The 24,378-nt window shown below is 44.7% G+C and overlaps 1 protein-coding gene across 1 annotated transcript in view; it reads right to left on the reverse strand.

Annotated features, from left to right (window-relative positions):
* capn8 (calpain 8) overlaps window positions 1–24,298 on the reverse strand; it is a 54,795-nt gene extending 30,497 nt beyond the window's left edge. Inside the window, exons 1-7 of the mRNA XM_056280997.1 lie at window positions 24,059–24,298; window positions 19,785–19,854; window positions 19,271–19,389; window positions 17,240–17,373; window positions 3,735–3,903; window positions 3,396–3,479; window positions 3,027–3,112 (exon numbers count right to left, since the gene is read on the reverse strand). Of these exons, the coding sequence (XP_056136972.1) occupies window positions 3,027–3,112; window positions 3,396–3,479; window positions 3,735–3,903; window positions 17,240–17,373; window positions 19,271–19,389; window positions 19,785–19,854; window positions 24,059–24,298 (902 nt within the window). The remainder of the gene's footprint in view (window positions 1–3,026; window positions 3,113–3,395; window positions 3,480–3,734; window positions 3,904–17,239; window positions 17,374–19,270; window positions 19,390–19,784; window positions 19,855–24,058) is intronic.
* Between the last annotated feature and the right edge of the window lie 80 nt (window positions 24,299–24,378).

Genomic DNA, 24,378 nt, shown 5'->3' on the forward strand with positions numbered 1-24,378 from the left:
GCTCGTGCTCGTACCGTTTGTCTTTTGTGTTGGTGTTGAATTCTTTGCAGATGTCCCAGTGCAGGTATGTGGCGGCCTTGTTGTGTCTTTGTAGGTATTCAGTTTTGGCCAGCTCAGGGCACTCTGCCACCATATGGTCAATGGTTTCCTGGAATTGACCACATATCCTGCACGCTGGGTCTGTGCCATCGTGGAGGATTTTGCTCCGGTGGTAACTGGTCTTGATGGCCTGGTCTTGGGCAGCAATGATAAAGCCCTCTGTTTGGGATTTCAGCCCAGCTGTTTTGAGCCATTGGTTGGTCATATGTTGGTCTACATCTTTCTCACCTACTCTTTTTGGGTATTGCCCATGCATTTGTTTCCCTTCCCATTTTTGTTTCATTTGTTCTTGGGCGTGACGCTTTGCTTTTGGTTCAGCTTTTCGGGCGTGGATGGGTGGAGCTTCATTTTCAGGTTGTGGTGTTTCAGGGAGGTCGAGCGCTCTTCTGAACATTGTGGCTTGGTTAGCTACGGAGTTCTTTTTGTTTTGTTTTTCATGCTCTCTAACAGTCATGAGAAGGGGGTCATTTTTGGTGTTAAGGATAAGTATCTAGGCCTATTGTTGTTGTTTTGTAGGCAGTTTCCAGTTGGATTAGACCCCTGCCACCCTCGTTTCTGGGGAGGTACAATCTATCCACATCTGATTTTGGGTGGTGCATCCTCTCTAAGGTGAGTATGTTTCTTGTTTTTCTATCCAGTTTCCTGATCTCTTCTAGTTTCCAGTCGACGATGTTGGGTGTAGCACCTTTTTTAACCTGCTCCACCTGCCCACCTCCCTCTCCTGCCTGCTCAGTCCATCTGTTTTCCTTGTGTTCTCCAGCCTCGGTCTCTTCCTGTTCCACCACCTGGGGTGTAGTCAGGGTGGTGATGGCTTCCATTCGGTTGGATGCATTGAGTTGGATTTTGTTACCATTCATATTCTTCAGTAGTACTCCTTTCTGATCTTTTCTTTCATTTTGGCATGTTGTATCCCGTCCCCTTCGTTCACTCCCAGGTACTTGTATGTGCCTTCTTCTTCTAGCTCTTGGATGGTGGTGTCTAGGTCAATTTGAATGTTTTCGGCGGTGGTAAGGTTTCCTTTTTTGAATGCAGCTTTGGCACATTTGTCTAGTCCGAACTCCATTTGGATGTCGTCACTGAAGCCTTTTACGATGGTCAAAAGACCAGTTTGGTCTTGGTCATTCTTGGTAAAGGTTTTCAGGTCATCCGTGTAGACTAGATGGATAATAGTGCATGAACCTGTAGTATAACCATAGCTGGTATTGTTCAGGAGGGAGGACAGTGGAATAAGAGCTATGCAGAAGAGGAGAGGAGAAAGAGAGTCGCCTTGAAATATGCCGCCATTGGTGTTGATCTGCCTTGAATGTAGCGTCCCGTCTGTGTATTTTAGAACAAGGGTTGTTTTCCACTGGTCCATACTTGCTGTTAGGAACTGGATAAGGATTGGTGATATTTTGGAGATGTCAAGACATTTTAGTATCCAGTCATGGGGTACAGAGTCGAACGCCTTCTTATAGTCTATCCAGGCTGTTGTCAGATTTTTCTTCCTCGTTTTTACTTCCTTAGTGATGGCGTTGTTTATTAAAAGCTGGTCTTTGCAGCCATAGCTCCCTTTTCGACACCCTTGTTGTTCTATGGGAAGTAGGTTGTTTTCTTCCAGGTGTTTGTAAACTCTCCCGGTGATGATGGATGTTAAGATCTTGTAGGTTGTAGGGAGACATGTGATGGGACGATAGTTTTTAGGGTGTCTTCTGTTTTGGAAAGTAGGTAGGTGGTACCAGTTGTGAGCCATTCAGGGCAGGTTTCTGGGTTGCTGATGCATCCATTGTAGGCGTTTGTCAGATCTTGGTGTAAAGATGGTAAGTTCCTGATCCAGAAGTTCGCTATCCCGTCATTACCAGGGGCTTTCCAGGTACTGGACTTCTGTATTGCTGTTTTTGTTTCTTCTAGGGTTATTTGTGGCCATTCTTGTTGGTTGGTTTGGATGTTCTCTGTTTCCAGAAGTTCTCTACTTCATCAATTTTAGGGGATTCTTTGACTTCAACGGACCTTTTCCCTAGTTCTCTATAGAATTTCTTTGCGTTTTCTTTCTAAGTTTTGTTCTGGTGAAAGAACTTTTGTCTCTTATCGAACCTTTTCACTTTTTGGGCTTTTGCTTGTAGTTGTTGTTTCAATTTGTTATCGTTATTATTGTTATTATTATTATTATCATTATTATTGTTATATTATTGCTGTTGTTGTTAAATCAACAGTCCATTAAAAAGCAGTGTGTGTGTGTGTGTGTGTGTGTGTGTGTGTGAGAACAGTAGTAATAGTAGCAGTAACAGTCAGGACAGCCATGTGAGACTCAGCTTGACTGCCACGTGGCTCTGCCTCAGCTTTGTACATCACGTAAGAGACTCAGGGTGTTCTACAGAGGGGAGGATGGAGGGTTTGATTCCATGTGTAGCTCCATAGAGCAAGGCATTACCATGCCTGGGTGGCTGAATCTATACCTGCTGGAACCACAAAGGAACCGTGTTGCTATCTAAATGTGAATTTAGTCTTTTTAAAAAGCTTGATGGAAATGTATCAGATCATATTCTTATTCCATACAAATACATTAGACAGACTGTGGCGGAAACTCAAACTCACTCACCAGAGTCCAGTCCGGTCGCACCCTTTTGTCACTAAGGGGTCCGACCCATTAGCTAAGGGCTAGCGAGTCTACTCATCCGTGATCGTTACATACTGTATGTAATGTATGTAATGTCATGAATGTGTATAATGTCATGTATGTAATGTCGTGTGTGTGTGTGTGTGTGTGTGTGTGTGTGTGTGTGTGTGTAATGTATGTATTTAATGTGTGTGTGTGTGTGTGTGTGTGTGTGTGTGTAATGTATGTAATCTAATGTATGTATGTAATGAATGTGTGTAATGTATGCAATGGTGGCTGTGATGTGACATGCCGTTTTGAAGAAATTATCTAGTCTCTACTCAGGACTTACTCATCGCTCCATGGCCCAGTCCATTCCACCTGACCCCACGGGTTCCGGATCCGCAGCAGCTGTACCGGAGAACCGAACAGATGTACCTACAGGGACAATGGACCGGACCAGATCAGACCAGACCGGACCGGACTGGTAAGTCAAACAAGTTGGAATTACTTGATTCTGGTTGGTTAACTGCATAAAATGGCATTCAACACAACCGTTATTATTTCATTTTGAGTTTATGATGGTTGCTTCACTTATGTAGGACTATGACATGATGGTAAAAATCTTAATTCTCAGAACAAAATAAGTCCTCTGGTTTTAGATAGAATGATGCTGCATGCTAGACAGATGCGTTCATGTTGAGGTCTGTCTCATCTTCACCTCCTCTGTGGCGGTAATGGAGTAGGCGTGGCCTTTCACCAGCTTCTGATTGGTTATGGCCTCGGTCTCATAGGTGCTGGTTATCTGGTCCAAACAGAAACCACACACTGCCGTTATCACAGTCATACAGACACAAGAGGATATGACATCATCAGTAAAATCAGCTGTGAAGCAACACGTTTCTCCTTCTATCTAACAGTAGGAGATTGATTGTGGTTGACTACAGGAGCGGATGTGTGTGAGTGGATGTGTTCAGTCAACCTTCCCTGGATGCATTTTGTATTAATCTCATGACCGGCTGTGAAGATGTGAGGAGGTGAAGGGTTAAAGAGTCCTCACATCGATGGAGCAGCCCAGCAGAGAGCCAAGTCTCAGAGCTTTCTTCATGATCTTAAACAGATGTGGAGGAGCTGTGTTCAGGTTGTAGCTTTCAGCGATTCCCCCAGTGAAGTCCTCAAAGCCCTCAATGGCGGAGCCCCCAGACAGTGCCTCATACGAGCTATTGACCCTGCGAGGAAAACGTCATCAGAAGGTCAATCTATTTCCCAAATTACAACGTTCCTTTTCCACTTTTATTTCCAAACTCAAGACTTTACCAAGACCTGAGGTTTTAGTGTTTAGTATGATGTCGATTTTGGCTATAAATAAACAACAAGACCATAACATTCATTATCAACCCAGCCACTGAGGATGCACAAGCCAGTGCATTCTTAGTGTCTGTCCCAAGCCCGGATAAATGGGGAGGGTATCGTCAGGAATGCCATCCGGTGTAAAAGCTTTGCCAAATCAAATATCAGGGATACATATTGTTTATACTGTACTGTATGTGTTGTATGTACTGTACTGTACATGTTGTACTGTACTGTACGTTTTATTTACTGTACTGTACATGTTGTATATACTGTACTTTACATGTCATATGTACTGTTCTGTACATGTTGTAAATACTGTACTGTACATGTTGTATGTACTGTACTGTACGTGTTGTATGTACTGTACTGTACATGTTGTACTGTACTGTACGTTTTATTTACTGTACTGTACATGTTGTATATACTGTACTGTACATGTTGTATGTACTGTACTGTACTGTACTGTACATGTTGTATGTACTGTACATGTTGTATGTACTGTACTGTACATGTTGTACTGTACTGTACGTTTTATCTACTGTACTGTACATGTTGTATATACTGTACTGTACATGTTGTAAATACTGTACTGTACATGTATATACTGTACATGTTGTGTGTACTGTACTGTACATGTTGCATGTACTGTACATGTCATATGTACTGTACTGTACATGTTGTATATACTGTACTGTACATGTTGTACCGTACTGTACGTTTTATTTACTGTACTGTACATGTTGTATACAGTGTACTGTACATGTCATATGTACTGTTCTGTACATGTTGTAAATACTGTACTGTACATGTTGTATGTACTGTACTGTACTGTACATGTCGTATGTACTGTACATGTCGTATGTACTGTACTGTACATGTCGGATGTACTGTTCTGTACATGTTGTATATACTGTACTGTACATGTATGTACTGTACATGTCGTATGTACTGTACTGTACATGTTGTATATACTGTACTGTACATGTTGTATGTACTGTACATGTCGTGTGTACTGTTCTGTACATGTTGTATATACTGTACCGTACATGTTGTATATACAGTACTGTACAAGTTGTATATACAGTACTGTACATGTTGTATATACGGTACTGTACATGGTACATATAGTGGTACACTCTGTCCTGTACATCTACCTCAGGCGTGTATGTCAGTAAGCTGCCAACATGTATTTCAGCATCTCTGATATATTCTCTGCACCGCTGCGCCTTATCCCCTCTTATGTCACCTGTATAAGTCAGTCCTTGTGTGTATATGTTAAGATAGTTGTGTTGTAGTGTTGTTGTTCTATAGCCACAAACCAGAGTCACATTCCAGGTATGTGCAAAGGTAAACATGATTCTGTTCTGATAAGATCTAATCAGAGTCTAAACCAGGATGTGATGATTAAGCCGGTCAGAGTGACTCCCATCAGTGGTTGTATTTACTTTTCAGGTTTGTCCGGGAGTCTCTGTTTACTCAGCAGCTTAACTTCAAACCTTCGTTTTCCTCGGCACCACCTTTCACGCAAACATTACCCACCATTCTAGCCAGCACGTAATCACAGTGCGGTACATTAAGCACAGGGCAGACAGGAGGCCGGGGAGCGAGGGGCAGGAGAAACAGGCTGGGGAGCGAGGGACAGGAGAAACGGGCCGGGGAGCGAGGGGCAGGAGAAACGGGCCGGGGAGCGAGGGGCAGGAGAAACGGGCCGGGGAGCGAGGGGCAGGAGAAACGGGCCGGGGAGCGAGGGGCAGGAGAAACGGGCCGGGGAGCGAGGGGCAGGAGAAACGGGCCGGGGAGCGAGGGGCAGGAGAAACGGGCCGGGGAGCGAGGGGCAGGAGAAACGGGCCGGGGAGCGAGGGACAGGAGAAACGGCCCGGGGAGCGAGGGACAGGAGAAACGGGCCGGGGAGCGAGGGGCAGGAGAAACGGGCCGGGGAGCGAGGGACAGGAGAAACGGGCCGGGGAGCGAGGGACAGGAGAAACGGGCCGGGGAGCGAGGGGCAGGAGAAACGGGCCGGGGAGCGAGGGGCAGGAGAAACAGGCCGGGGAGCGAGGGGCAGGAGAAACGGGCCGGGGAGCGAGGGGCAGGAGAAACGGGCCGGGGAGCGGCAGGAGAAACAGGCCGGGGAGCGAGGGGCAGGAGAAACAGGCCGGGGAGCGAGGGGCAGGAGAAACAGGCCGGGGAGCGAGGGGCAGGAGAAACAGGCCGGGGAGCGAGGGGCAAGAGAAACAGGCCGGGGAGTGAGAGACAGGAGAAACAGGCCGGGGAGCGAGAGACAGGAGAAACAGGCCGGGGAGCGAGGGACAGGAGAAACAGGCCGGGGAGCGAGGGGCAGGAGAAACAGGCTGGGGAGCGAGGGGCAGGAGAAACAGGCCGGGGAGCGAGGGGCAGGAGAAACAGGCCGGGGAGCGAGGGGCAGGAGAAACAGGCCGGGGAGCGAGGGGCAGGAGAAACAGGCCGGGGAGCGAGGGGCAGGAGAAACAGGCCGGGGAGCGAGGGGCAGGAGAAACAGGCCAGGTGGTGGAACAGGAAGAGACCGAGGCTGGAGAACACAAGGAAAACAGATGGACTGAGCAGGCAGGAGAGGGAGGTGGGCAGGTGGAGCAGGTTAAAAAAGGTGCTCACGATGAGAAGGTGACAGGACTTGAGCAGGTGGAAGCTAGGATGAGCAGGTAGGGGAGGATGAACAGAATAAACAAGAAAATGAAAACAGGGAGGACAGGGAGCAAATAGCAAATGGCAGAGCGAGATATGAATTGTGTTTGGAAGAAGCAAATACAGCAGACTGCTGTTAAAGTGGCAGAGTCTGTACTTGAGGAAGAGGACGAGATGCTGTCGGATGGTGAAATAAAATCAAAAAAGTCTATTAAAAGGAAGCCTGCAGAGGGTAGACAGGAAAAGTTAAAAGCAAAGAGGGTTTCAAAAGGTAAGAAGCCACCCTCCTCTTCATCTGAGGAGGACACAGGAGAAAGTGACCATGAGTTAGGTTCCTCTCCTCGTACCCATGTGGACACTGAAGGGAGCTATGCTTTCCTGAAAATCAGGAAGTTTTTACAGGTCACCAAGGGTCTGAGGGGGGTCAAGGTGGAAAACTACTTTCCAGACTTGCAGCTTGTTGTTGACTCAGTCAGACGTGTTATGAAAAACACAGGAGATTTGGAGGTGAACACATTTACTGAGCAGGAAGTCTTCAGACTGAGAAAAACTTGTACGGAAAGTAAAACTGCATCTTCTTGATGATGTTTAAGACAAGTTTGGGTATTTGTATCCTTTTGGTCAGTGTAAGCTTGTTTCTGGCACAGTTCAGCCCCACCCTCCTCATGTGTAATATAAAATTAGGCAAGAGATGACATGAAAAGAGCTGCTGTGTTTAAACTGGCTGAGCTGAAGAAAACAGATGTTTTGCTTGTGCAAGAAACACATAGCACAGCAGATAATGAAACTGAATGGAAGAGGGATTGGACTGGAAAACTGATTCTCAGTCATAAATCCAATATTAGTGGTGGGGTCGGGATTCTTTTCTCAAGAGATTTTTGGCCATGCTCCCTTGAGGTAGAGGAAGTAGTCAAAGGCCGGCTGCTGAAAGTAAGAGCGCATTTTGAAAACATAAAACTAGTTTTTATAAATGTTTATGGTCCAACCCTTGGCCCTGAAAGATTGGGGTTTTTGGATGTGTTATCTGATGTTATTAGTAAATGTGACAGTGAGGAGTATTTATTTCTGAGAGAGGACTTTAACTGTACAGAGAATTGCAAGCTGGACAGGAACCATCAGGAACCACATCCTGCACCTCTTAATCGGCTCACACGCTTGGTTAATTGGTGTGAACTAAAAGACATTTGGAGGGCTTTTATGGGACCCAAAGGCAGTATACACTACCGTTCAAAAGTTTGGGATCACCCAAACAATTTTGTGTTTTCCATGAAAAGTCACACTTATTCACCACCATATGTTGTGAAATGAATAGAAAATAGAGTCAAGACATTGACAAGGTTAGAAATAATGATTTGTATTTGAAATAAGATTTTTTTTACATCAAACTTTGCTTTCGTCAAAGAATCCTCCATTTGCAGCAATTACAGCATTGCAGACCATTGGCATTCTAGCTGTTAATTTGTTGAGGTAATCTGGAGAAATTGCACCCCACGCTTCCAGAAGCAGCTCCCACAAGTTGGATTGGTTGGATGGGCACTTCTTTGAGCAGATTGAGTTTCTGGAGCATCACATTTGTGGGGTCAATTAAACGCTCAAAATGGCCAGAAAAAGAGAACTTTCATCTGAAACTCGACAGTCTATTCTTGTTCTTAGAAATGAAGGCTATTCCATGCGAGAAATTGCTAAGAAATTGAAGATTTCCTACACCGGTGTGTACTACTCCCTTCAGAGGACAGCACAAACAGGCTCTAACCAGAGTAGAAAAAGAAGTGGGAGGCCGCGTTGCACAACTGAGCAAGAAGATAAGTACATTAGAGTCTCTAGTTTGAGAAACAGACGCCTCACAGGTCCCCAACTGGCATCTTCATTAAATAGTACCTGTTAGAGCCTGTTTGTGCTGTCCTCTGAAGGGAGTAGTACACACCGGTGTAGGAAATCTTCAATTTCTTAGCAATTTCTCGCATGGAATAGCCTTCATTTCTAAGAACAAGAATAGACTGTCGAGTTTCAGATGAAAGTTCTCTTTTTCTGGCCATTTTGAGCGTTTAATTGACCCCACAAATGTGATGCTCCAGAAACTCAATCTGCTCAAAGAAGTGCCCATCCAACCAATCCAACTTGTGGGAGCTGCTTCTGGAAGCGTGGGGTGCAATTTCTCCAGATTACCTCAACAAATTAACAGCTAGAATGCCAAAGGTCTGCAATGCTGTAATTGCTGCAAATGGAGGATTCTTTGACGAAAGCAAAGTTTGATGTAAAAAAAATCTTATTTCAAATACAAATCATTATTTCTAACCTTGTCAATGTCTTGACTCTATTTTCTATTCATTTCACAACATATGGTGGTGAATAAGTGTGACTTTTCATGGAAAACACGAAATTGTTTGGGTGATCCCAAACTTTTGAACGGTAGTGTACATGGACACATTCAAAAGATAATGCACTATCTATGGCATGGCTTGATCGGTTTTATTGTTTTAAACATCATTTTAATGTGTTTAAACAATGTAACATAGTACTTCCAGTTTGTTTCTCTGACCACTCTCTTGTACAGTGCTGGGTTTTCATACGGAGTGTTAAAACACACAGTGTTTTCTGGCATTTTAACACAGGCCTCCTAAATGATAACAACTTTAGAGATGCTTTTAAGTTTTTCTGGGGCCGATATAGAAGCCGACGGTCTGAATTTAGTTCTCTACAGCAATGGTGGGACATTGGCAAGTGGCAGATAAAGCAGTTTTGGCAGCAGTACACTCGCAATGTCACCAGAGACTGTGGAGTACAAAATGTTCTCCATATGCACTCCGTATGTACTCTGTAGTTTTCCACTTGTCTGTGTGTATGAAACTTCTCACTCACTGCAGACACACATAACCATTGTTTTCATGCGTACCTTCCATGGGGCCACATAGCAACTGTTATCATGCTTGCCTCCCCGTTGCCGCATCCCAGGACCGGCCAGGTACAGCAAAAGACAAGTGCAACAGACATACAGACACTCACGAGGCACAGAACGTGATTAACGTAGATGTTTCCTTCATTCCTTTGTAAGATTACACCTTAGTTGACGCAGGAAACATAGGGTATGACGCGACGGACTGTTCTATAAAAAACCACTATCTCCAGCTCAGAGGCAGAGCATATCCTCACAGACGAACCTCTGTGTGGCCTTATGTCTCTCCATCTGCAGATGCATTAAAGATTCTCTGTTTGCTCCAATATTTGTCCGATGATTATTCTCCCCAGAGGTTGCTGGGGCAAGAGCCCATTAAAAGGATAAAGGAAAATCCACAACAAGACATAGCCAGATCTATGAGCGATCTAGAGGATGAAATGGTGGAACTACAGAGTTTGGCAGATTCCACAGGAGACAGAGGTCATATAGAGGCTCTCAAATCCAAAAAGTCTGCTTTGGCTAGCCTGCTGGGTATTACAGTACAGGGGGCACTGGTCCACTCACGCTTTCTGAACATAACACATATGGATGCTCCTTCTCACTTTTTCTTTAGTCTAGAGCGCAAGAATGGGCAGAGAAAAACCATCCACTCTCTGCGTACTAACACTGGTGTGCAGTTATCAGATTTTTACAGTGACCTCTATAAGAGTGAATTCAGGCAGGATGTGCTGGGGGCTGAATCATTCTATGATGGGCTAAAAAAGGTTGAGGAAGCACTCAATACAGAGCTCGAGGCACAACTGTCCCCTGAAGAACTTCACGACGCCCTGCCAAGTCTGGAAGGTAACCCATCTATACCAGGTGGCAAGGCACCTGGTATAGATGGGTTACCTGTTGACTTCTATAAGTCTTTATGGCCGGTGCTTGGGGGGGATTTGTTGACTGTCCTGAGGAAAAGTGCAACTGAGGGGCGGTTGCCTCAGAGTTGCAGAAGGGCCGTCATTACTCTCGCTGAAGAAAGGGGATCTGCAGGACATTAAGAACTGGCGGCCAGTGTCCCTGCTCTGCACTGATTACAAGATCTTTTCTAAGGTGTTAGCAAACAGACTGAGAAAGGTGATGAAGGAGGTCATCCATGTTGGCCAGACTTACTGTGTGCCCGGTAGGCTGATCACTGACAACACTACTTTAATTAGGGATGTTTTGGACATCTCTAGCTCATTTGGAGTTGAAACTGGTCTTATTTCCATAGATCAGGAAAAGGATGATAACTAATAAACTCTTCTTCTCTAACATAACTATACAACATATTAACATCTCTTTCCATTCTACTCTTAAAAATATTCCACACCTCAGCTTTCCTCTTCTCATAATGGGCAATATTCCGCCTTAGCTTGACAGCAAACTTTGCATGGCTTAAAACATAATTTAATAAATTAACATTACATCCTTTCACTTTGCCAGTCACCCCAAACAACCACAATTCTCTCCATTTCATTCTGTCAACAAGCCGACTCCCCATCCAACATCTACTTATTGATTCCTTCATCTTCATCATGTATCCTCCAGCTCACAACATTCAACACACTCATGCATACATGTTTCCTCTCCCACACCACACACATCACATTCTGTCTTCACATCCACATCAACTTGCTAATTATTACATATTGATCACCCTGTTGTGTCTTAATAAGAAGGCAGAATTCTCACATTCAACACTGTTTCACTTCACTCTGATTCCTCCATACCCTCCCTACATCATCTCATTCATAACCCTGCCCCACACTTTCTCCACAGCTGCTCTTCTCACTTCTTCCCCTCTTAAACATCTATACATCACTCTCGTTGCCACACTCATCACACTCACCCTCCTCTCTCCTTCTCCCACATACATTTCTATCTCCCCTTCCTCATCCAACACAGCCTCTTTCTCAATCATACTCACCCATTCTCTCAGCATCCCCCCCTTGATCGAAATATCCTCTCCGCCGTCCCCAACCACATTCCATCACCCCTTCCCCGCCCTTCATCTACCAGTACCTGTGCCCTCATAAACCCTGGTACATAGTCGTACACTAGATCCCTTATCGTCCTAACCCCTGGTGCATAGTCGTACACTAGATCCCTTATCGTCCTAACCCCTGGTACATAGTCGTACACTAGATCCCTTATCGTCCTAACCCCTGGTACATAGTCGTACACTAGATCCCTTATCGTCCTAACCCCTGGTACATAGTCGTACACTAGATCCCTTATCTTCCTAAACCCTGGTACATAGTCGTACACTAGATCCCTTATCGTCCTAACCCCTGGTACATAGTCGTACACTCGATCCCTTATCTTCCTAAACCCTGGTACATAGTCGTACACTAGATCCCTTATCGTCCTAACCCCTGGTACATAGTCGTACACTAGATCCCTTATCGTCCTAACCCCTGGTACATAGTCGTACACTAGATCCCTTATCTTCCTAAACCCTGGTGCATAGTCGTACACTAGATCCCTTATCTTCCTAAACCCTGGTACATAGTCGTACACTAGATCCCTTATCGTCCTAACCCCTGGTGCATAGTCGTACACTAGATCCCTTATCGTCCTAACCCCTGGTACATAGTCGTACACTAGATCCCTTATCGTCCTAACCCCTGGTACATAGTCGTACACTAGATCCCTTATCGTCCTAACCCCTGGTACATAGTCGTACACTAGATCCCTTATCGTCCTAACCCCTGGTACATAGTCGTACACTAGATCCCTTATCGTCCTAACCCCTGGTACATAGTCGTACACTAGATCCCTTATCGTCCTAACCCCTGCCCTCCAATCACCCTGTTGTAGATTGTGTTCCCCTCAAATGTGATGTTTGGATTTGAAAACACTGGTTGTTCCCACATCTGCTTCACATGCTTACATTCGTACTGCACACATCTCACGAACTCTCCCCGCGCTCCCAGCACCTCCTTGTAAAACTCAGACACTCCACTCAGCATACCTTTCTTCAGCTGCATATACACGCCACCCCCCACACCCTCCACATTTATAAACTGCCTCGCTTAAAAACACCTTCCATCTGTCATCTCTCTTGTTTCTTAAACATCTAATCATCATTTCCCCCTAAGTGTTTCTTTTCACCCCTAAACTGATTAACTTCAACCCACCATCTTCATACTCATTTTCCATCACCTCCCTTGCTATCCTAACTCCCTTCCCATCCCACAGAAACTCACTCACCATTCTTTCCACCTCCTTCATCACTCTCTCAGGCACATCCAACACATTCATTATATACACAACCGTACTCATAACTAATCCACTCACAACCACCACCTTCCCTTGCAGATTCAACCCCCTAAGTTTCCAAAACCCCAAAGTCTTCCTACTCTTATTCAATATCTCATCATACTGTATATCTCTCCCTTCCTCATCCTCAGTCCCTAAATTCACACCTAACACCCTGAAATAATCCTTCTTCTCTTTTAATCCTATTGCTAAATCTTCTCTACCTGCCCCTATATTTCTGACTTATCTATGTTTACTTTAGCCCCCGATGCCCTACCGTACAGCTCTACACTATCTAACACCTCAGCTTCACTTTCCCTGTCCCGTGCTGTAACTGTTGGGACATCTGCATACTGAGCCACTGAACTCTCTTGCCCTCCTGGTAACTAGTCTATACCTCTAATCCTGTCATTGCCCCTCAGTAGTGCCGCTAACGGTTCTGCCGACAGGAAGTACAGCATGAGAGAGAAGAGGAGTAGCTCGGTGGCCCTTGAACGAGGATTTAATTTGCAGGCTTTTAGGTGTAATCCTGCTCCGTCTGCATCTGAGGCTGAATCTCAGGTGGTTCCTGTAGTCTGCCATCTTACACGTCGCTCGCTTGTACTCATGCATAAATTAGAGGCAATCCTCGCCGGAAAAAACATTAACAAGACATCAGTTTCTGTGCCACCCCAATGTGAGTAATGGTCTCATCCTGGCCACCCCTATAAAAATAATCTGGCTACGCCACTGCCTCCAACACAGCCTACAAGCAAATACCAGCAGGAGGCGCTCTACCACTACAGTATTCTGAGAATATTGATGCGCTATGTGACTGTTATGCTTACGTCATCACGCTGTACGAACTGAGGAAGTAGGTGGAGTAAAGGCACGCAATGACACATTACCAGTGTCTGTGTGTTCCTTTTCAAGACACGGACGAGTGACAGTAATACAGAATAAGTACAAGTAGAAAACATAACAGCCACCGCACAACAAAGCAAACACTAAGAATTTAACAATAAAATCAATGTACATTTTAAAATGTTCACTGTAATTTTGGTGTGATGGACTGCTGTAGCATCATGGTAGCTGTGTCTGAACTGTGGAGTTGTGTGTGTGTGTGTGTGTGTGTGTGTGTGTGTGGTTTTTTTGGGGGGGGGGTTTGTTGTTTTTTTGGACACAGAGGATTGTGAATTTTGTCATAGCTAAGTAATCTGTGTTTCCTGTTTTAGTTTGAAGGCTCACCGGTCTTGCGGTCTCTCTCCCTGCCCCTGCCTGTTGCCCATTCCCTGATTGGCTCCCGGCAGTTCTATTCGCCTGGTTGCCTGTCTCTTTGTCGGTTATTCATACTGAAAACTACATTGGAACAAAAAGGAATTATACACATGGACATAAAACCAATTTCCGCATGGTAAGGAACACTGGGAATGATGTGCTTAAACATACCTTCACCTTTCTCAGGCATACTGGCCTGATGGGAAGGATATAAATTAAGGACTCGTTAATGTAACAGTCGGTGGCGATAATGCTCCATCATGATAATACGGAAAAGCAGAGGCAGAAGTCTTTTTTCCTTCTCTTTTTTGTTCCTTTAAGTGCTTAAATTTACCAAAGCATCAGGTTGAACTCTGAATATAAGCAAATGTGAACTTGTGGCGATACATGAGCATCATTCTAGCTCTTTATTTGGTGTCCCTGTTAAAACCGAGGTTAAATATTTAGGAATTAACTTGAGTAAAAAGCTTGAATCGAGAGAAGAGATGAATGTTCAGAATAATATCACAAAGTGTAAAGCTATATTAAGCAGCTGGTTACAGAGGGACATTACTCTGTTAGGGAGGACTCTACTCACCAAGATGGAGAGTCTCTCTAGATTTATTCATCCTGCTTACTCATTGGCTATTTCCTCAAGGATGATTAAATCCATAAACCAAACTAATTTCAATTTTATTTGGAAAAACATGTGGCATTATATCACGTAAAGTGACCTGTTGAAAAGGTATGAAAATAGGGGGTTGAATGCCATTGATTTTGACATGATGAATGGTATGATCCATTGGTTTTGACATGATGAATGGTATGATTCATTGGTTTTGACATGATGAATGGTATGATTCATTGGTTTTGACATGATGAATGGTATGATCCATTGGTTTTGACGTGATGAATGGTATGATCCATTGGTTTTGACGTGATGAATGGTATAATCCATTGGTTTTGACGTGATGAATGGTATGATTCATTGGTTTTGACATGATGAATTGTATGATCCATTGGTTTTGACATGATGAATGGTATGATCCATTGGTTTTGACATGATGAATGGTATAATCCATTGGTTTTGACATGATGAATGGTATAATCCATTGGTTTTGACATGATGAATGGTATGATCCATTGGTTTTGACATGATGAATGGTATGATCCATTGGTTTTGACATGATGAATGGTATGATTCATTGGTTTTGACATGATGAATGGTATGATCCATTGGTTTTGACATGATGAATGGTATGATCCATTGGTTTTGACATGATGGATGGTATGATTCATTGGTTTTGACATGATGAATGGTATGAGTCATTGGTTTTGACATGATGAATGGTATGATCCATTGGTTTTGACATGATGAATGGTATGATTCATTGGTTTTGACATGATGAATGGTATGATCCATTGGTTTTGACATGATGAATGGTATGATCCATTGGTTTTGACATGATGAATGGTATGATCCATTGGTTTTGACATGATGAATGGTATGATCCATTGGTTTTGACGTGATGAATGGTATGATTCATTGGTTTTGACGTGATGAATGGTATGAGTCATTGGTTTTGACATGATGAATGGTATGATCCATTGGTTTTGACATGATGAATGGTATGATCCATTGGTTTTGACATGATGAATGGTATGATTCATTGGTTTTGACATGATGAATGGTATGATTCATTGGTTTTGACATGATGAATGGTATAATTCATTGGTTTTGACATGATGAATGGTATGATCAAACTGAAGTGGCTGAACGCCTTTGTCATAGAAGAGGCTGTGTTTTGGCATGCCATTCCTAATGCAGTCTTTAACAAGTTGGGAGGGATTGCTTTTCTGTTGAACTGTGATTTTGTACTGTCAAGATACCGCTACGTTTATCCGCCTCTCATAAACTAGTTTTGCAATATTGGAAACTGGTGTTTAAACACAACTTTACCCCCCATGAGGTCCCAGTTTGGAATAATAGGTGTGTCCTGTTTAAGGGGAATTCTGTGTTTTTGGAAGAGTGGTGGGAGAAGGGTATTTGGTGCATTACACACATCATGGATGACAGAGGCAGTTTATTGAATTGTACTGAGTTGTGTTTGGAATATAGTTTATCCTGCTCTGTAAAGGTCTATGACATGGTAGCAGGTGTGATCCCTATACAGCTCAAGATGATGGTCTCACAGTGTCTTATCTACTCCTCTGTCAGCCCCACACTTCGCCCCTTCATGACTGACAACTTATCATGTGTCGACAGAACCTGCAGTAATGTCTTCATCAGAAACTCTCTGTTGAAGATATGCTATCCTCACCCTTTAAGAAGGAATCATATTTTAGACATGTACCCACATTTGAAGGCCTATAAAATTAGAAAAAGTACATTTCATTCCCTACCCCCCCCCCAAAGCCATAGAGGTCCACTTCAAGATAATTAATGATATTTACCCCTCCAGTGAATTTATAAGATTAAAATTTAGCGTAGACTGTAATTTCTGCCGATTTTGCAAGACAGACATAGAATCAACGGATCATGTATTTTCCCACTGTAACAGGACTTACTATAAGTTGTGGTATAATTTGTGTGTATGGATGAAGTCGAGCATTAGTGCGCTACCGCCATTTCTACTTGTAAGTGTCAAATGTGGAGTGTTTATGGAGGATAGAAATACAGAATTCTTGTTGAATAATGTGATTATTTTGGCAAAATATTTCATACACGAATGTAAATATTGCAAAACGCACCCCTGTTTAGCAGCCTTTCCAACCCAATTAGTAACTTTGTCCAAATCTCTAAAATGTATGAAAAACAGAAATGCCCAAAAATTATTCTTTGCATTTGAACAATTTAATGTAATTTAACCCCTGGAATATTGTGTTGTCCTATTTTATGTTATTTTATTTTATTTTATCTCTTTTTAATTTTCCTTTTCTGTTTCCTTGTTTTGTTCTCGTTGTCTTTGACACGTGTGATGTTCTGCTCTTAGCTACTCTGTTGTGTTAGAGTATACTGGCTTTGTTTGATTTGTTTGTATATCTGAAGTGTTGATTAAAAAAAAGTGCTTAAATGATCTTCTGTCCACCGGAAGTAAAGAACACGTCATCCCCCCCCCCCCCCCCCCCCGTTGACTTACTTGGCGTAGGCTTTCTCCAAGAGGGCGCTCCAGAACTCGCTGCTCTCTGCCGAGTGGACGAACAGCAGCTTCCCATCCCTGGTCGGCAGCCGGTCGTCAACCACCACGTCCACCCACTCGCCATACTGCCAAAGCTACACAGACAGGAAGCTGTCACAGTCCGCTTCCTGTCTGAGCAAGGACTCTGTTCCTAGCTGACCTCATCAGTAACAATGGAAAAGTGGTCTGGCCTGTGCTGCTGGATTAGAAGTAGTCTGGATAATAAAGCTACCATCTTAGCCTTTCAAATGGATGAAGTAACACCTTATTAATGGAGACAAGTTGTGTATTTGTGCTTTGGAGACCACCATCACCCCCAGTATGTGCTACACTCGGTCTCTTGTCATTTTCGAGACGTGATGAGAGAGAAGGATGTTTTCGGGGTGGGGTTGTGTCACTATAGAAGACAGGAAGTACGAGGTGTTGGCTGGCTCAGTGATGTGACGTATCTGTGGGCTACATCAACTCATCAGCATTCACAAATAAATGCTTGTGGCACAGTTTAACCAGCAGGGGGTGCTGTGTTGGAGATTTATTACAGAAGATGCAGATGTTACCAGATTCACACAGAACTGTTGACATGCTCTACATTTCTGTGTAATTATGTCATTTCATCTAGGGGTGTGTGTGTGTGTGTGTGCGTGTGTGTGCGTGTGTGTACGTACATATTTAACTATCCTAATGTGGACCAAATGTCCTAATTAGGATAGAAAAACCAGAAACCACCTACCTTGTGTGGACATTTTAGAGGTCCTCACAAGTAAAAGGGTCTATTTTAGGGTTAGGACTTGGTTTTAGGGTTAAGGTTAGAATTAGGGTTAGGGTAAGGTTAGGGTTAGGGTAAGGGTTAAGGTTAGGGTAAGGGTTAAGGTTAGGGTAAGGTTAGGGTTAGGTTAGGGTTAGAATTAGGGTAAGGTTAGGGTAAGGGTTAAGGTTAGGGTAAGGGTTAAGTTAGGGTTAGGGTTAGGACTTGGTTTTAGGGTTAAGGTTAGAATTAGGGTAAGGGTTAAGGTTAGGGTAAGGGTTAGGGTAGGGTTAGGGTAAGGGTTAAGGTTAGAATTAGGGTAAGGGTTAAGGTTAGGGTAAGGGTTAGGGTAGGGTTAGGGTAAGGGTTAGGGTTAGGGTAAGGTTAGAATTAGGGTAAGGGTTAGGGTAAGGGTTAGGGCAGCGGTCGGGAACCTATGGCTCGCGAGCCATATATGGCTCTTCCGGTGACGGCATATGGCTCCCAGACAATTTTGAGTTGAAAAAAAAATCAGTTTGGAACTGATTTTAAAATACTTGTGATATTTCTTAATAATACTGTGTCATTTTAAAGTAAACAGAAATTAGTTTTGAAGATAAATTTCACGGGTCACGGGTCACCCGTGGGTCGGGTCGGGAACCAATGGCTCGCGAGCATGTCCGGGTCATTGTAAAGGTGAAGAAATCAATTTGATCAGATAGCCAACTAGTTTATCCGCTTCAACCCTTGTAAGGGAAAAGAGGGCGAAAAGAAAAACAGACGGTGGTTACCGTGCATTCCAGGCTGCGTGCGCAGAGGAATCTGCATTTGTGGAGAGAGCAGGATCTGCCGTATGTCTCATATACAATGATAACATTGCATCGATGAAACGGTCACATATAAAGCGGCACTTCGATACGCCATGCAGCACCAGAAGTCGCATTAAAAGTAAGACATATTTCATTTATTATACGTTAAAAATACTATATGGCTCTCAATGAAATATATTTAGAAATATTTGGCTTTTATGGCTCTCCCAGTCAAAAAGGTTCCTGACCCCTGGGTTAGGGTAAGGGTTAAGGTTAAGGTTAGGGTTAGGGTTAAGGTTAGGGTAAGGGTTAGGGTTAAGGTTAGGGTAAGGTTAGGGTTAGGGTTAGGCATGTAGTTTGTGTGGTTAAAGTTAGGGTTAAGGGCTAGGAAATGAATGTAGTCAATGAGGGGTCCTCATATGGATAGTGAAACGAGTGTGTGTGTGTGTGTGTACAGGCCTGGAAGTGGAATATTCCGGCGTATCCGTCCTGAAAGCTCTGACCAGGAGGAACAACGCGGTTCAGGAGGTCTTTGTCCAGCGTCAGTGAAGCGATGGCCGCCAACAGCCAGCAGTCTCCTGGAGATGAGGCTCGGGTTACCATGGATACCAGCCAGTCAGCTTCCACATACAACATCCCCTCAGCAGACATTTAAAAGTTGTTTTGCTGGGTTTTGTTGGACTGTGACTGGACTGACTGAGGGCGTTGTCAGCAGGGTAAAACTAACATGTATTTACTTAAATAGTTATTCGTTATTTATTGATGCTTTTTCATTTGATTGGGTTTTAAATGTGTGACTGTGAGCACATGGTTGTGTCTTTAGTGTGTTCATGTCAGTGGGACTCAGGCAACTCATTAGCTGCCCAGCTGCCCCTGAGCAGGGCATTAACACCCCAGAATGTAACAGTAATGTGTGCGTTTATATATATATACGCATACGTGTGTGTGTGTGTGCATGTTAGTGTTAACTGACCCAGTGCACCCTGGCAGATGTCGGTCCTCTTGGCTCCGCCCACAATGAACTGAGGGTTGGAACAGAGCTCCTGATTGGAGGAAAGAGAATGAGAACCCGGATGGAAATCAGTTCAGCTCATTTCGACAAAACTGGAGTCAGTTTGTGGTGCTCGTTTCCTTAATTTGGAGTCAAATCTCCATCTTTACTTCCACATGTAGATACTCTTGTCATTTAAACGACAGACTACTACCACTACTACCACTACCACTACTACCACTACTACTACCACTACTACCACTACTACTACCACTACTACCACTACTACTACCACTACTACTACTACCACTACTACTACTACTACTACCACTACAACTACTACTACTACTACCACTACTACTACCACCACTACCACTACTACTACTACTACTACCACTACAACTACTACTACCACTACTACAACCACTACCACTACTACTACTACCACTAGTACTACTACTACTACTACCACTACTACCACTACCACTACTACCACCACTACAACTACTACTACTACTACCACTACTACTACTACCACTACTACTTCCGGCTGCTCCCGTTAGGGGGCGCCACAGCGGATCATCGTTTCCATCTCTTCCTGTCCTCTGCGTGTTCCTCTGTCACACCAGCCACCTGCATGTCCTCCCTCACCACCTCCATAAACCTCCTCTTTGGCCTTCCTCTTCTCCTCTCCCCTTCTTATTTTCTTCTTCCTCGTCTTCTCCCAGCTTGTTGCCTGTTCCCCAGGGGGCGCCACAGCGGATTGTACAGTTTTCAGCAGTACCCTGTGAGGGCACAGCACCAGTGGCAGCTGTTGCTAAGCCGGGCCTCAGCCAGTCCCGTATGGAGCCCCGACGGATCCGGTATGGTGTTGTCAGTCCACATGACTCGGCAAGGTTTTACGTCGGAGGCCCTTGTCGACCCAACCGCTGACCTGTGGCCCTGCATATGCTCCTCTTCTCCTCCTCCCGACGCCCCCAGCGTCTCTCCTCCACACACGTGTCCGCACCATCTCCGTCTTGTCTCTCTTGCTTTGTCTCCGAGCCGTCCAACCCGAGCGGTCCCTCTAACATACTGTCCTTCCTAACGCACTGGGATCTCACTCCTACCTAAAACGACCATAGGCGGTCAAAATGACGGCCGGTTTGAAACTCCATATGGTGTCAGGAGAAACACCAGTTGAGATATTAATGCGTTATATATGTTAGTGTGTCTGTTATGAAGATAACTGACACCAAAACTAAGATTTTAACTACTTTAATACCGTTTTTAAACCATTTAAAATGGCCGCTGTCCAACGCCTGTGAATAGCACAGCGCCTCGGCGGTAGCCACGCAGCGCCTCGGCGGTAGCCACGCAGCGCCTCGGCGGTAGCCACGCAGCGCCTCGGCGGTAGCCACGCAGCGCCTCGGCGGTAGCCACGCAGCGCCTCGGCGGTAGCCACGCAGCGCCTCGGCGGTAGCCACGCAGCGCCTCGGCGGTAGCCACGCAGCGCCTGTAGCGGCGTCTGTGGCCACACGTGTTGGACAAAACACCTGAAAATCCCAACGGAAGGCGCTCGCCGCTGATCTAACAAACGTAGCAAGGCTGGAAAACTCACAATGTAAAACAAAAAACCCCAAAACTGACCGTTGTGAAGGAAACGACGCGCCCACAGACGTCATAAATAGGGGCGGGGCGCGCACGATGACGCACAAACTACGCGCCTCGTCTTCTCCACCACGGTTATGACACCACGGTTAGGACACCCCGGTTAGGACGCCCCGGTTAGGACACCCCGGTTATGACACCACGGTTAGGACACCCGGGTTAGGACACCCCGGTTATGACACCACGGTTATGACACCCCGGTTATGACACCCCGGTCTTGGTCGTTGTGGTAGCGTGGAGTGTGGAAGTAAAGCAGGTGTGTTACGCCACAAGAAACGGGGGCACAACATGTTGTTAGAGGGTTTTCCCCCGCACTGCGTGTGGACCCGTTCCTGCGACTGTACCACAACGTTGTGCCTGATTCTTAACACAAGCGGACACCTACACAACCCTGCTCACCAAGGCCTCTACCGTGCCGTACCGAATCCAGACCAGGAGACGTATCCAGCCGTGAGATTTGTGACTCGTCCCACCCCGCACGCGCACGCGCACAGATGAGGCGGCATAAAACCAGCAGCTGTCTGATCACGTCATTCGGGGCCTTTCGTCCGCCAGCCGGAGTTCGAACCTGCACACTCTGTTTTATCTGCCGCGCACGAAACCATGAATTATGGTTTATTAGAAGACCCCAGAACAGCTGCTGTGATCAGGCTCATTTAACTTCATCAGAACCTGATCCGGTTTCTTTACCAGGGACATGTGGAGAAACCAGAACTGAGACTTGGTGCTTCGCTCGTTGGGACACTTAACACACAACGACATGTAAGACAAGTCATGCTAAACGTCATATATATATATATATATATATATATATATATATATATATATATATATATATATATATATATATATATATATATAAGTAAACAAGTGCTGTTCCTGTGTGTGTGTGTGTGTTTATATATATATATATATATATATATATATATATATATATATATATATATATGACTGGTTCCAGAATGCTGGACTTGTGTGTTTAGGGGTGTCAGTCGAGTGTGTATACTGTCACCCAAACTAAACCATCTCATTCATTATAATCTGTTTCAGTTCAGTTTTCATTTAGTTTCACATCTTGAGAACCATCAGATCCAGAACACATGGTTTACTGTGTTCTGCTGAACCATCAGATCCAGAACACATGGTTTACTTTGTTCTGCTGAAACATCAGATCCAGAACGCATGGTTTACTGTGCTCTTCTGAACAGTCAGATCCAGAACACATGGTTTAGTGTGTTCTGCTGAACTATCAGATCCAGATCACATGGTTTACTATGTTCTTCTGAACAGTCAGATCCACAATACATGGTTTACTGTGTTCTGCTGAACTATCAGATCCAGAACACATGGTTTAGTGTGTTCTGCTGAACAGTCAGATCCAGAACACATGGTTTACTATGTTCTTCTGAACAGTCAGATCCAGAACACATGGTTTAGTGTGTTCTGCTGAACAGTCAGATCCAGAACACATGGTTTACTGTGCTCTTCTGAACAGTCAGATCCATAGCACATGGTTTATTGTGTTCTGCTGAACCATCAGATCCAGAACACATGGTTTACTGTGCTCTTCTGAACAGTCAGATCCAGAACACATGGTTTAGTGTGTTCTGCTGAACAGTCAGATCCAGAACACATGGTTTACTGTGCTCTTCTGAACAGTCAGATCCATAGCACATGGTTTATTGTGTTCTGCTGAACCGTCAGATCCAGAACACATGGTTTACTGTGCTCTTCTGAACAGTCAGATCCAGAACACATGGTTTAGTGTGTTCTGCTGAACAGTCAGATCCAGAACACATGGTTTACTATGTTCTTCTGAACAGTCAGATCCATAGCACATGGTTTATTGTGTTCTGCTGAACCATCAGATCCAGAACGCATGGTTTACTGTGCTCTTCTGAACAGTCAGATCCAGAACAAATGGTTTAGTGTGTTCTGCTGAACAGTCAGATCCAGAACACATGGTTTACTGTGTTCTGCTGAACTGTCAGATCCAGAACACATGGTTTAGTGTGTTCTTCTGAACAGTCAGATCCAGAACACATGGTTTAGTGTGTTCTTCTGAACAGTCAGATCCAGAACACATGGTTTACTATGTTCTTCTGAACAGTCAGATCCATAGCACATGGTTTATTGTGTTCTGCTGAACCATCAGATCCAGAACGCATGGTTTACTGTGCTCTTCTGAACAGTCAGATCCAGAACAAATGGTTTAGTGTGTTCTGCTGAACAGTCAGATCCAGAACAAATGGTTTAGTGTGTTTTGCTGAACTATCAGATCCATAACACATGGTTTACTGTGCTCTTCTGAACAGTCAGATCCAGAACACATGGTTTAGTGTGTTCTTCTGAACAGTCAGATCCAGAACACATGGTTTAGTGTGTTCTTCTGAACAGTCAGATCCAGAACACATGGTTTACTGTGCTCTTCTGAAGGGTTCTATCTGGAGATGCTGCACTTTATTCTGTTCATGTAGTCACTGTAAACCTGAAGAGTTTCCTTAGACTGGTTTAGTCCATTCTGGTGTCTGACTGTCTGTCTGACTGACTGTCTATGTTATCTGTCTGTCTCAGGTGAACAGAGGACAGGTGATGGAGGGACTCACAGCAGGTCTTTTCCACTCCACGCCGCGGGTTTTGGAGGAGTAGCGTCCCAGCTGGTTGTATCCCAGTGAGTTCCAGTCTGCGGGGAAGGAGGCATCGCAGAACAAGGTCCCACTGTCCAGACCCGCCGTCCTCAGTCGCTGGAAGTCCTGCTGCAAGAAGGGACTGGCATTGGCTGCGGTGCCAACGCCCTCGTCCAGCCGGGCGTTCCTCTGGGCCAGCTGCTCCGCCACGCTCGACATGCTGCCTGAGCAGGGTATGAGTGGTGCAGTGTGAGGTGGGCAGGTGTGCAGGATGTAGGGAGGCAGAGAGGTGGGTGGAG

The sequence above is a fragment of the Lampris incognitus genome, chromosome 5, assembly GCF_029633865.1.
Source record: "Lampris incognitus isolate fLamInc1 chromosome 5, fLamInc1.hap2, whole genome shotgun sequence".
Taxonomy (NCBI): Eukaryota; Metazoa; Chordata; class Actinopteri; order Lampriformes; family Lampridae; genus Lampris; species Lampris incognitus.